General features: G+C 36.2%; 1 protein-coding gene across 2 annotated transcripts; it reads right to left on the bottom strand.

Moving 5' to 3' along the window:
- Positions 1–231: 231 nt before the first annotated feature.
- LOC145985289 (xaa-Pro aminopeptidase 3) lies at positions 232–14,051 on the bottom strand. 2 transcript variants are annotated; one of them, XM_083119125.1, is made up of 6 exons: positions 14,008–14,051; positions 11,563–11,714; positions 8,899–9,712; positions 6,620–6,861; positions 2,821–2,941; positions 232–1,338 (listed from the first exon to the last, which is right to left on the bottom strand). In XM_083119125.1, exons 2-6 carry the CDS (start codon positions 11,683–11,685, stop codon positions 1,169–1,171), a joined length of 1,470 nt encoding a protein of 489 aa, XP_082975251.1. In that variant the 5' UTR covers positions 11,686–11,714; positions 14,008–14,051; the 3' UTR covers positions 232–1,168. The 2 variants fall into 2 exon arrangements, with proteins under 2 accessions (XP_082975251.1, XP_082975250.1); XM_083119124.1 differs by lacking the exon at positions 14,008–14,051 and adding an exon at positions 13,897–13,974.
- Positions 14,052–14,612: the final 561 nt, after the last annotated feature.

The raw sequence follows: 14,612 nt of genomic DNA, 5'->3' as shown, positions 1-14,612 counted from the left end.
CAGAGTTTTAAAAACGTATAACGAGACTTTTACCTGTTGGGATTGAACCCTTTGAACATATAACTGGAAAATTTCGTATATGTGACAGTTGCATAACTGAAATATAACAGTACGCAGGGACAGCCATAAAAACACGTACTAACGAAAAAAAGTACTATCCCGAATTGCATTCATATATCAGAAATCAGCTTTGTATGTATGTATGTATGTATGTGGATGGGTGGATGTGTGTGGTAGAAAATTGTTAGAAACAATAAAATGAGCATGTGAACTGTTTATACTTCAAGCTTTGACTTGAATGACTTTTTTTGGATTGGAAAAAACTTCCCTGCATTCAGCAATTCAACAGAAATCCTTGTGCTACGGAAGTGCAACTCTGTTTAAGACAATCTGGAAAAGGGGCACATCACAAAGAAATCAATTACGAAATGGCACAACCAAATTTATAAAAGTGCACACAGAACAGTTTTCAATGAACATGGTGAGTGTGTATGGCAATCCACTGATTTAATTTCATCAAATTTGTTTTCTTACGAACATCATCTTTGTGCCAACTCTTCCATGTGAGATGAAGAAGGTTTGAAGAAGCTACAGTCACTGTGACACCTGACCTAAATTTGGCAGAGGTTCAATTACGCCTATCGCATTATACATTGAGTCATGGTAACCAAATCCTGGGTGGAACAATTATCACCCACCCCGGGCATGGCAGCCAGTTGCTCTACTGACTGGACAACTGCTGCTTCTGAGACATGGTACTTTAAAAAGTTGCACCTTATTCCTGATTTACAGAAATCCATTCTGACAAGAAATCAGAGGGCAAACATTGAATGATCAATTTTTTCTAACCATGTCAGGTCAACTCATAAATTCCTGAAAACATCAGGATATTCAGAAGTGTTACAAAATCCTAAGGTTCGGAAAAAGGGATGAATGTTTGTTACTATTCCTTCATCATCCATCAGATGCATCATTCTCATGTTTGTCTTTCTTTTCTTACCAATTATACCTTTCAAATATTTGTAGCACAAAAATTCATATACATAATAATCAGGCAGTCAGTGTTTACATACATTAATTCCAATTATCTTTCAAGAAGGTTTAAAAATACCTTTTCACTTCCTAAATGAATTCAAGTATTTCTGCAATATCTTGTAACAACTGGAAATCAGCTTTCTTGCTTGGCGAAGAGATTCTCAATGTCCTCGACTTTCTTTGGACACTTTTCCGTCAATACCACAGGCCCATTCTCTGTGATGAGGACATCATCCTCAATTCTCACTCCCAGCCCACGGTATTTGGGTGGTGCCACTTTGCTGTCCTTAGGGACGTAAATGCCTGAAAAGATAATTTAAAAAAGAAATGAATACATGTAAGGGGTAGCACATATAAGTCATAGCAACTGCTTTTTAAAAAATAAATATTGCTTTCATTACCACAAACTATACATATATCCGCGGTGGCTCAGTAACATGTCTGACTACCATGCTCAAGGTATATCGGGTTCGATCCATCAACTTTTCTAACGTTGGAAGCGGCCCCGGCGCCCACCCAGCGTCGAATAACATGGGTACCTGGGGAAAACCTGGGGGGTTAAGGCAGTCAGGGGCATGATGCTGATCACATCACCCCCAATCACGACCGGATCAAGAAAGTGTGGGGCATTACCCCCACACCCCCTATACGCCTTCATGGTGTGGTGCTATGCACAGGGGAGAACTTTACCTTTTTTATACATATATCCTTCTGTTCTTCTCACCTGTGGTACATTATGATACACTAGATGGCAGTGTCAACCAAGAACTTCGAAAGGAGGAGTGTGTCAACTCTATTTGACCATCATGGAGAATGAACATGATCCAGGCTGAACAGCTGTTGTCTGTGAAGGAGAATCTCACACTGAACTTGTGGAAGCATTGGGAAATAATGCTCCACCTTACCAAAATGTTGCAAGATGCCACATGAGTGAGCTCTTTTACACATTGCATATTAACAATGCATCTACAAATTCACAAAAACAAAGTTCCTTTGCCAGATTTTCCAGGCCAGTAGGTTGATTCATGTCCTTACATGTGTGTGTAAGAAGGTCACTAGTTATTAGCTAAACACCTCACTCAGAATCTCAATTATTAAAAGTAGTAACAAGGAGGAGGACTGAACAGAAATTGAGTGTTGGTTAAGTGGGGTGAACTTTTATGTAATACTTGCCAAATATTGACTAATGGTAAACAAAGAATTCTTTTTTGGACAGAAATCATAACAATTACAGCATAAATAATACATAATTAATTTAGTAATATATGTTAAAATATGTATTAATCCTAATGTCAACCAAATACAACACAAAAATCGCAACAAGACAGTGGTAAATGCCAATAGCTACCTACTGTAGCAGACTTCTAGTCGATAAATGTTGAAAACATGATCACTTCTCAAGAGTATTTAACATGCAATTTCTACAGTAACTAGCAGTAGTACTCAGTACATTAAAAAAAGTAATTTTGTCCACAACAAATTAAAAAATACTTGCTTGTCCTCATTTTCTATGGTTCAAAAACCTACTTTTGGTGCACTACTACAAAAATGTTGATTTTTCCAGAAACTGATGAAATTTCCAGAAAGAGTACATATCCCCGACTTTTTCAGGATTTACAAACTGGTAGACACTCTGATATTAGAGGAATAAACATATCTGGAATAATCCTCGCATCCCTGTCTTGATCACTGTTTTGCAAAATTCACGCATTAAAAACAAAAGCATATATTGTACCCTTCCAATCGCATACTGCTGTACTGGAAAGTAAAAAACAACATACAAACCTGGTTCAACAGTTATAACCATTCCAGGCTTCAAATTCACGCTACGTGGTATTAAGGCAGTATCATGAACATCCATTCCCAAGTAATGGCTAACGTGATGAGGACAAAAGTTGTGAGCAGCCTGGAATTAATAGGTTAGAAAATGAACATTAAGGTACATTCAAACTATCTGTTTCACACATCACACCAAAATAATTAATTTTTATGCACACAACTCTAATAATGCTCTGCTCTAAATTTATTTCAACAAAACTATCAATTGAAACTTATTGTAGGGCATTCCCAATGGCATAGTGGTAACTCTGTTGGCTTGTAAGCAAGAGATCCAGTGTTTGATTTGAGTTGAGGCACATTGCACAGTGCTATAGGTCTGTTTAAACCGCACTCAGTACAGATTACCCTTTCTGAGCATAAAGTTGACTTATACCAAATTGGCAAATCTTTTATACTGATATCGTTAAAATAGACTAATCGGTACTATATTGGCATCAATCGATATAGGCATATTGGTGTATTGGTTTATCAGTAAAATTACAGATTATTTTACCAATCCGATACATATATAATTATCTTATAGTTTAGTGCAAAATTCTACCATGTTGTCATAATTTTTATGGATAATCTGCATGCTTTCTTTTGCACTGGAGTTACCTCGAAACACACATTTATTAAGGTCAATGAACCATCCAGGCCTTCACGGACCATTTGGAATTATTATATCAGATCGGCAGAATATCGGTTATTGGTATCAGTAAATTTTATATCGGTACTTTATCGTTATCAGACAAAATTTCATATCGGCCCATCTCTAAAAAAAAAACTAAATATTTAACAAAATGCCCCTGAGGCACTGTATATAGATCCACCAACATTTCTGTGTCTGCGAGTCATTGGCGCTAGTGTTGCTTGCTGTGAAAAACCCAATGGCTTTAGGGTAGGGGTAGTGGCTGATCATCAACACATGGTTTTCTCTTGCAGTGCCAAATCTAGAGGTGAGCATGAGTACAGCTTATATAGTACAGAAAAACTATTAAAGAAAATATTGTTATTGTTATTATTCAGAAATAAATACATATACAGGCTGGAGATTAAAGTACAGCTCATTAAGAAACTTATTTGTGATAATTTACTCTGATAAGATTAGTTTTCATTTTTCCACGTAAATTAAAAATCAGAGTAAATTACCTATCTCCCCCTACCCGCCAAACATATATCTTTAGATATTATTTGTGATAATTCAAACTTTGTAGATTTGTGTTGGCATAGAACCTACGCTGAGACATTTTTCCCCCTTTCTTACATGTGTCAAATGGCTGAGTTGATAATGCAGATGTATCAATTGGATTTTCTGTACCACTACAGGTCGATAATTTTCTGGTATTGTGGTCCTTTGCAGTATCCACAAAAATGCCATGGAGCACTTCCACAGAGTATAATTATCCTGAAAATTATGCAAAATTCGAAGTTTACTTTTATTTTGCACCAATTTGGTGTGCAAAAACTGTATGTTATAATTACATAAGTACAGCATTTTAATATTCTGATTTAATTCTTGAATATTTTGAAGCAAAACTCGGGTAAATTGATCCTTATAATTGGAGAGAAATACTGATCCACTAATATTAAGCAATATTTTGAACAACTTTTAATGGTTACAATTTACAAGCATCTGTATCAGTAAGAGTACCAGCATTCATATCAGTATCAGTTCAAAGTGGTATCCTCTCAGTCCTAGTGCCAAGACACTTGATTCATGTTTTCTCATTCGTATGTTATAAACGAGCATGTCCATATTTATGAGTAGAGGCATGCATATTTCATTTTTGACGAAAACACAAAATGTGAAATAACACATTGTAATGTCAATTTTTCATGTTTCTGAAAGGTGTGAGGTGCATTTTCCTACCCTGTTTTGTCACGAAATAATGCAAAATGAACTGCAAAATGCGAAATTTAGAGTTTATTTACCGACACAACACTTTCTGTCATCATAATTATCCTGGGAGTTATGCAATCCACGGAAAATTTATTAATTCTGCTGTAAATATTTAGAAGCAAAAATAGACCCCTTTATACAGGAATAAACTTAATATTCTGGTAACAACATAAATGTGTTATTAGAAGGGATATGTTTATTTTGTGTAGTAAGTGCAGTTTTTAAATCAAATTTAGGATTATATTGACAATTTTAAAATCAAAATGTCATTATATATATATCGCTTTTTCATCGCTATACAGTGAAATTGTATTTTATTTACCGCTTTTGAACCTGAAATTAACTCAGATTTTGTACTGAAATTTTGCTTTTTTATTTACCAAAAATATGTGCCTCTATTTATGAGCCAAGACAGCAGCATAGGGGTTACCATTCTATGCTGTTACCATAATGTTGAAATTATGCACACCAACAAGTTTTCATCAAATTCTAGCCCATTTTGATTTCACATGACCATATTTCCATTTAAGATAATTAAATTTTAATTTGATTCAAACATTGTAGATTTGTGTTGGCATAGAACCTACCCAGAAACAACAGCCTATTTTTGAAAAGTATAAATAGTAGATTTGTAGAAAAACTCATTTTTATAATGCTTTATGTTAATAACGGCAAGTTGAAAGTCTTCACACCAAACAATACATTTTATATTAGTAGTATACAATAGAAAATAATTTGTTGTTAGAAGACTTTGACGAACTGAATCCTCAAAATACTATTTATTATATTTATAAATTTATCTTAAATAACATTTTAAAGGGAAATACAATGCATATACAACCTAATTTGATTTCTGAAAGTAGGAATTATTGAAATGTATACAGTATGCTCAGTCGTTAGGGCATCTGACTACCATGCGAGAGACCCGGGTTCTGTCCACGGAAGGGGAGATACGGGATTCTTTCCATCTGTTCAAGCAACTCTGACACCCACCCAGCGTCGTATAAAGTGGGTACCTGGAGGAAACTCTGGGGGTGTAAAGGTGGCCAGGGGCATGGTGCTAATCACATCACCCCACCTTGGGTCAAGAAAGTATGGGGCCCTTACTTCACACAGAACAGGGGAGCACTTTACTTAATTCTCTGAATGTTATCCATTGTCTAGTGCTTTAAACTATACTTATTCTAACACTAAATTTCTTCGAGAGAGCACCTCTTCTCTTGTCTTCAGGTGAAATTTATTTTGCCGGTGAAAGGAATTGAACCTACGACAGACCTGTGTTCTAACAAACTACACAACAGCATCTCCCAGAATGCTGTACTAAGTTTTGCTCCATTTATGCTACTATGTCTAATTTTTGAGGAGAGGGGACCATATGTGCTTATATTCTACACTGGGATGACACATAGGGTATTGGGCCATTGCTATGAAGGCTGCTTCTTTCATTCTCCTTAGTTTTCATTCCCACCACCGGAAAAATAAATTTCAACTGAAGACGAGAGAAGAGCTCTCTCGACGATATGTAGTGTTGGAATAAGTATAGTTGTAAGCATTGGACAATGTATAATGTCCAATTAACACTGCATGCTAAATGAAATTTTAACTCCAAGATAGCCACCACCATGCCGGTAACACATCTTAAAAAGTTTGCCCTTTCCTATATCAATCCACATTTGTTTTAAATGGGTGTTTCCACACATATGGACCACCCTGTATATAACATTCACTTTACACTTTTACTCACACCTCTTTCTCTCTAGTTGGAAGAGAAGACAAAGAGAGGGCATAAATAGATATGAGAATCTTACTCTCTCTCTCTCTCTCTCTCTCTTTCTCAGTACATAACGATTGTCAAGAACTTACTTTAGACAATTGCTCAACTGTAGAATTTGCTGGCATGAATCCTAATTCTTGAAGCTTTTGTCCCAGCATGCCACACATTGCATGGAAGAGAGAGTCCAGTGTTGGCATCTCTGCACACAGTTTTATCAGCTCTGTCTGGACGGATAAGCAAGCTTCGTACATAGCACACTGGGCTTCAGAGAAACGGCCAGATACTGGCCAGGTCCTCGTTATATCACTGCTGTATCCATAATATTCACAACCTAAAAAAGATAGCATTATTACCATAAACTAAATCCTGATAAAGAATTGATATTCTACTAATCAAATATAAAAATGCGAACATCTCAATAAGAATCTTAATTGTTCATTCCCCTCAATTAAAATCATCAATCAGGTGATTGTAATGAGTTTTGACTTAGAAAAAAAACTGTGTATTTAGACATTTATTTATCAAAACTAGAGTATATGAATTATACCATTATGCTAATAAAAAGTAACAAAATGGAAGAATTTTGCACTACGTTACAGACTATAGAAACATTAGATCGGAAAAATTATTATCAAAATTACCGATACATCAACACACTAATATGCTTCTATTGGCCAATGCCAATAGAGTATACTTTTTCCAAACAAAAGATGAGAAAAATCAGGCAAAACCAGGGTTAGCTTGATAGCTGTCAATGGAGTAATATAGTTGAACCACAAGTATAAACGCCTGAGCAGGCCTGCAACTCCTGTGCACCGCACTCCTGCATGGTGAGGAGGGGAGGGGCAGAGTGTAGCATGCATCCTTATGCCCCGAGTTGAACGGAGGAAAGGGAAGTTGCACGAGACTTTTCACCAAAGATTCTTTTCCTTGTGGTCGCTCTATAGCATGCGATGGCCAGAAAGCCATGCTCAAATGCTGGTTGAACCTGCATTCTTCATTTAATATGTAACTAATGCTTGGCAAGAGAATATGAGATATTTGTTGTAAACAGTATCATATATATGTTATAAAAATGTGATTTGCCATTCAAAATAGCATTATGCATTGCTTTTTTGTGCAGTTTCCACTGTCTACATTCACTTTGTACTGTAAGCTCAGAACTGCTATATTACCAATTAGGTGCTCATTATATTCACTATATTCTTATCCATATGGTAAACAATATAAAAACATACACATCAATACAATGTGAAACTGAAAAGCTGAAAAAAGGCTGTTGACGTTTATGAGGATATCTCATAACCCTTCAGTAGAACTAACATGAAGAAACAGCTATTCTAGAAGTCTACCAATTACATTCAACCTTTTAATACTGTCTAATGAGAGAGACATCCCTGAAGCTTCACCACCTTATTTTTATTATTATTATTTCCAGTTTGATTATGTTGCTGTACAGACCTTTTCTCACACCCTACCTTCTGTGTCCTGATTGTGTAGTGGCCTCGTAAATCCAGGGGCTTCAGGTTCAATTCCTAGTGAAGATTCATTGTACATTTGTACAGATTCCACTTTAAATTGTAGGTCTAGTCCTGATTACTAAGTAGCTGTCCAGTTTAGGTATATATTTAGTTTTCCAGTTACTCAACTTAATCTTTTACCACATCACATGTCTTCTTCAGAACAAGAACAAGGATAAGTTTCAAACATGTTAAAGTAAGTTGGGTTTAAAATGTTAAATGTTTGACTGATCTTGTCGTAACTCCTAAAGAAGCCACATGATGTGACAACAAAGGCTTGAGTAACAGAAAAGTAAGTACATGTCTAAAATGGACTTCAGCTACTTAATGGAATGATGGCATGCGATGTAAATTATGCCTTGTCTACTCACGATTAGCTACAAGCTACAATTCCTATTTAGTCATGATTAGTCTATCTGAGCATGAAGCAATTAAACGCTGATGATGGCAACATGATATTCATTAAATGTTGGTACCTTTTCGATGCTATATTATTTTCATATTGTGGTACCATGATTATGTTTAATTTTCACAACTTAGGTCACCATGTAAATATCTGGAATGGATGACATCTTCGTCATCACGAACAAAATATTGCACTGGGATCTCAGAAGTGGAAGTTTTATTTCTATTTCAGTTATTCTATTTCCCACTTCTACCTCTTGCTTTAATTTTGATGATGAGAACGAAGGTCAGGGTTAGAGCATGGCAACTCTGGCTTCGCAGCACATGATGCTAACCACTTTGCAACAGTTGCAAATGCAAAATCTAACACAAAACTTACTTTGTGACAGATATAAGCATTGTCACAAATAACAATTAACATTAATTAATATTAACACACTAACCAGCATCCATAAGTACCATATCTCCTCCTGATACTTGCTGGTTGTTGTTTATGTAATGGATTACATTGGCACGTTCTCCTCCTGCTACTACAGGTGGATATGCCAAAAACTCAGCACCACGTATGCGACACTCGTAGTCCACTCTGGAAAAAAGATTATGTTCCATTACGAACGGGTGGGAAGATTTAATGGTTTCGACAATAGCTTCTGAAGCTATTTCGCAAGTCCTTTTCATGAGTTCAATCTCAGCGGGGGACTTGATCAGTCTTAGTTGATGCACTAACATCCTCGGCGACTCCAGAACCTTGTGCCAAGTTGTCGATAAGAAATCACGGATGAGTCTCTGAATTTCCTCCTGGACGGGGTACATGTAATCGTACCACAACACAAACGACTTGTTGTTTCTCATGAAGGCTTCCAGGTAGCGGTCCAATTCGCTTGTCGGCAAAGCTTGATCCACGCCAAACAAATGTACAGCATCGTCCGGACTAATTCTTGGCCCATCCCACAGCTCCGACTGCGGATCTTTCTTCCGTATGAACAGGGTTGATATGTGGTTGGGCAAACTTTTCTCTGGCACTGATGTGAGAACTAATGCACTGTCCGGTTCCAAAAAGCCACTCAGATATCGGAAATCAGAGTTCTGGCGGAAGACATACGGAATCTTCTCCGTCATGTAGACTTTACTTGCTGAAGGAATCACGACGACATGATTGGAAACTGCATGTTTACTCAGAGTGCTGAACTTGCAAATACTTTCCATCAACCGATATCTCCTCTCTCGGAATTCCTCTTTGGTCATGCCTGGTGCAAGCTGCAAGGTAAGAGACAATGTAAGACAAGATTTGCATTAAAAGTTTATCACTGTACTACAAAGAGAGCGATAATAAATGTGAATACCAACAAGCAAAATACTTATGTGAGACCCACAACATAGTTTCAATCATTATTCTACTTTCATGGTCAAACAGTAATCACATTCATATTAGCACTAAATTAAAAACTACATTTTTTTTCTCGAATGTGCTGATTTAATTTACCTAGGGCACAATTTTAACCTTCCTAATGATTTGTCATCCATGTTGGGAGGATGTCCTATGGAAGTCCCTTTACAACTTGCACTTTTAACCTTCCTCAAGGAGCCTCTTGCAAAATGGCCATACGTGCTGAAGCACCCAAAAATTTTAAATCAATCAATCATTGCTTCAACATAATGCCCCATGTCCTCAGCCAGGATATGGAAGTCAGAGTGCACACTTAGCCTGGATGTCTAATATAACCATCACATATCGTTGCACCAATGCCAAAACCACAACTTTGCTACATCTTATTTTGAGATAAAAGCATTTTAATATTCAAGATCCTTGGAAAAAAACAGACTCTACATTTGGATAATGTTGTCATTGGAAAATGTGTACCCACACATGGCCGTTTATTACCTCATATACGTTAGCATAGGAATCTATCAACAAAAAGAGAAACTGAAGTCGAAATGTGCACATTTGTGGTTTTGGCATTGGTGGGACGATATATATGAAATAACATGAGAAAGGTGAACCCCTTGGGCATAATACTCTAAAATAGTTTCATGTTCCTCATTATTCTTCACCTCTTCCCTGCATATTTCAAAACAATAAAATCACATATATTATGTAAACAAGCACTACTTTCTCGAACCGACAACTCTTCAGCACTCTCAGAGCAGTCCTGTAATGGCATTTGCTGCAAGTAACATTCACTTGTAGCAAGTATCAGTTACTCAATACGAACCCTGGAAAATAATGTCAATTTAAGAAATATATTAATACTAGGGTTGAGCCGATACCAACGCTTGAAAATTGTAAAAATTAAAATTTGTTCAAAATATTAACCATTATTTGTGTGAAAATATTATTTTCCAATTATATGCACCAATTTACCAATAAATTTGCTAAAGAATATTCAAGAATTACTTCAGAATATTAAAATAAATGTTATGTAATCACAAAATAGAATTTCTTGTGCAAAATAAAAATAAAGTTTGAATTTTGAATAATTTCCAAGATAACTGGACTCCGCGAAAGTGTCTTGCAGCATTTTTGAAAAACCAATATGCCATAAAAGTATCGACTGGTATCGGTAGATGAATTCCAACTGATACTTTCCGATACCAATACCACTGGTATCGGCTGATACCGAAAAATCGGTATTAACATATGGTGTTATTGTTTCAAAGTGTAAGGGAAATATCACAGCAAAGATACAAATTACAAGAATTGTTTGTCACTTGCAGACGGACCAGTGAAATGCAATCTTGTACAGTGTGCTATCCTGCCTCGGTGTTGCTTGTCACTTTGGTTTAATAATCCCCCTTAGTGCAAACAAGCAATGTCCACTATTAACAAGAATTAATCTTCCATAAATATAAGCAGAATGGGACTATAATTCTCAGTTGCAAAAATTGTTTTTTTTAAAAAAAATCATTTGGTGATGGCAATAAATCATTGCCCAGTAAATGTTCAATGCACACCTTATGTACCAAATGTATGGTGGTGAAATTTTTAATGTAGAAGATGAACACCTCCACGAGAAATAATTTTTGTATGGACTGTAGGCCTAGGTCACAAACACTGACCACGCTGTCCTAAGGAACAGTCAACAATATGCAACTATACAAATACTGACCTCTCCGTCTTGTACCATGTTGGGATGATGAGCTGGTGAAGGCAATCCATAATAAGCCAGGGGTTTCTCTGCCCACCGTGAAGGAACTTTTGTTTTTATGGAAGTTGCTTTTGTGTGACACATACAACGTTCAATCGACTTTGATAAGATCCCTGAAAAAAAAATAATTGTAAAATTCTGGAGATGGGAAAGAAAATTCACTTGTAGTGTTTCCAATTCTATTGACCGTACTTTTTCTTTTCAGAAACAAGCTCTCCCCCTCAGAGAATAATATTTAAACAAAAAATAAGGAATACTTCAAAGGTGTAGCTTTCACATAGAGATGTACACATGATAATTAAATATTATGAAATTGGTCCAAATTGCTTTGGAGAAAGGGCATGATAATAAATTACAACTATTGATTCTTAAATGATACTTTGACAAGATACAAAGCTTACTTCCAATATCTATAAATTATTTACTTTCCTATCACACATAGCCTATAATAAGTAACGGTCACTTCGGGGTTCATTGACTTTCAATTGAAGTGTTACAACCCAGAAGTGTCCATATTAAATGATAAGTATCCCCGAAACATCTGGAATTCCTTAATTTTCTTCTTTTTCACATTGGTACTTACGTATTCTGCATTCCTAAGGATTCTTGAAGGTGGCATTTCATTTTTTTCACGCAAATAATCTCAATTTTCGACATATTGAGTAATTCTTGTTTGTTTATTTTCGCTTGCGTTACACGCAATATGGTGGAGAAATCTTGACTAGCGTTGTCGATGATCAGTGGTTATGCAGTGTTGCAACCTTCTTCATCGAAAAATACCTACTTTCGTGTTGCTGATTATGTATTTTTTTCCAGGTTCAAAAACCCCACGAACCATGCACGGATAGCCCCATGAACCATTCAAAAATAGCCCCACAAACAATGCACGGCAAGGTAAGGTTAGGCTAGGTTAGGCAAACAGTTATATTTGTCATCTTAAAAATTGTTAAAAACATTCATAAATAGCCCACTAACCATTCACGGATAGCCCCACGAACCATTCATAAATGATGCAGTTACATGCACGTTCATTTACGTTATACTACTGTTACACAGTAGGAAAACCGCGTGTTTGGAAACACTGACCAGCTGTTACGTCATCAAGCGCACGCAAAATTTGGTTCACGTAGTAGAAGGACATCAATGAAACAGGTTTCGTGCATCGGAGAGACATTGTTGAAAAATAGATGGTTTTCCGCTAAAATTCATTCAACGAGGGAAAAAAAAAAACACTTCCCAGACCTTTGTAGAATATACAGAAACTCTTTTTGGTAAGTACTTTCTCCTGTAAAATTGAAGAAATACAACACACCCTGAGCTCTACAGAGAATTATCTGGATGAGTCCAAACGCCAGATCATCGCTAGTCTGCAAAATGCAGTCCAGGGTGTACTACCTGGAAGTGAGGTTGACATTTGGCTGCCTTTCAAAAGGTCACCTCTTACTCACTACAGCATGGATTTGCCAGATGTGAAATACTACAGATGGATCTCCTTAAATTTCAATACACATAAACCTAACATAGTAATGATAATGAAATAAAGGCCCAAGTACTTTTGTTTTATTGCGATTTCATCATGCTATGAATGCAATTTTTACATGGTTTGATTTCGATGTATGTCTGTTAACACATACTACAGAGTTTTAGCGATTACTTAAGATTTTGTTCAATATATGCTTTCGTGGTTAGGTTAGGCAGGTTAGGTTTGGTTCCCCTACCGTTAACATAAAGTTCCTAAATGCATTATACTAAGGTTCCGATTTACTTCTACATTCATTCTCACGCTTCTACGATATTTACCAATTACTCGATACGTCTACAATAGATACTAATTTCGTTAAAAAAAAAAAAGCGAAATCCCTTGTTAAACAATGATTCGCAATGCAGAATAGGTAAGTACGAATGTAAAAAAATAGAGAATAAGTACGAATGTAAAAAAATAGAGAATGACCGAGTCAGAGCGATTTCCCGCATATGACAGTTTTACCCTACAATAATTAGTCTTTGTGCTAGGAGAAATCATAAAACAATCGGAACAGTTACCTATTATGTAAAAAATAGCTGTGAGACTCAAATTATAGTGGTGCGTGTCAAATAATACAATACATACATACATCTACTATATTAGTAACTGTCACCAAAGATTATTAAAGCTTCGGAGCGAAAATCGTCTAAGGAATTACCAAGAAACTCGTCAAGCTCAGTTTATTTAGTTTAATTTACAGGAAAAATATTCCTCAATCTCCTTAAATTTCAATACATGTAAACCAACATCATATTGTCAACTGAAAATACCTGTACGCAAGTATAAAGCCTTAATATCATGCATAAAAGCCATTATCAGCTCGTCAAGTTCATAAATTTTCACGCTTATAGAATATATATTTACATATATATATATATTACTCGCATTCGAAATCTCATTCCATCTGTCACTGACATTCCAGACTCCTCACTGATGTGAATGTGCTATCTGCTTCGATTGAAAACGTTCCTAAAGCATCATGGTGTGTAGAGTCAGTCTAGGATTGTGCGGGATCCCGAAAAGTCGGAACTCGATTCCGACATCGGGAATAACTTCCCGACTTTTCAGGATCCCGAACAGTTGCGAAATTACAAATTTCATTTTTAGAAAGTGATCAATTTTCAATGTTCTCGGAAATTATTAGTTTTCGTCCAGAAATGCAGAAACAACCACTTAAGTAAAAATAACGTGTAGATTTCGATATTTCCAAGGCGTCGAGAAATTTTCAACATTTCTCGTTCCGAAAATTTTTCGTCCCGAACGTCGGGATTAGAAACAATTCCCATCCCGACAAAACATTTTCTGCACCACACACCCCTAGATCTCTCACTCCATCCGCTGTCCTTAATGTCTTATAGGTCAATAGTTAAGAGGCATTAATAATAATAAATAATAATTAAATACAGTAGAAGAAGCTAACGATCACGTAGCAATAAAACCAACGTTCACCGCTCCAGACTAAACAAATGATTTAACGGTCATTGGA

Source organism: Lepisma saccharinum, chromosome 3 (genome assembly GCF_977018435.1).
Source record: "Lepisma saccharinum chromosome 3, izLepSacc3.1, whole genome shotgun sequence".
In the NCBI taxonomy this organism is placed as follows: domain Eukaryota; kingdom Metazoa; phylum Arthropoda; class Insecta; order Zygentoma; family Lepismatidae; genus Lepisma; species Lepisma saccharinum.
The sequence above is the reverse complement of the archived record's forward strand: the minus strand, read 5'-3'. Positions and strand labels throughout refer to the sequence as shown.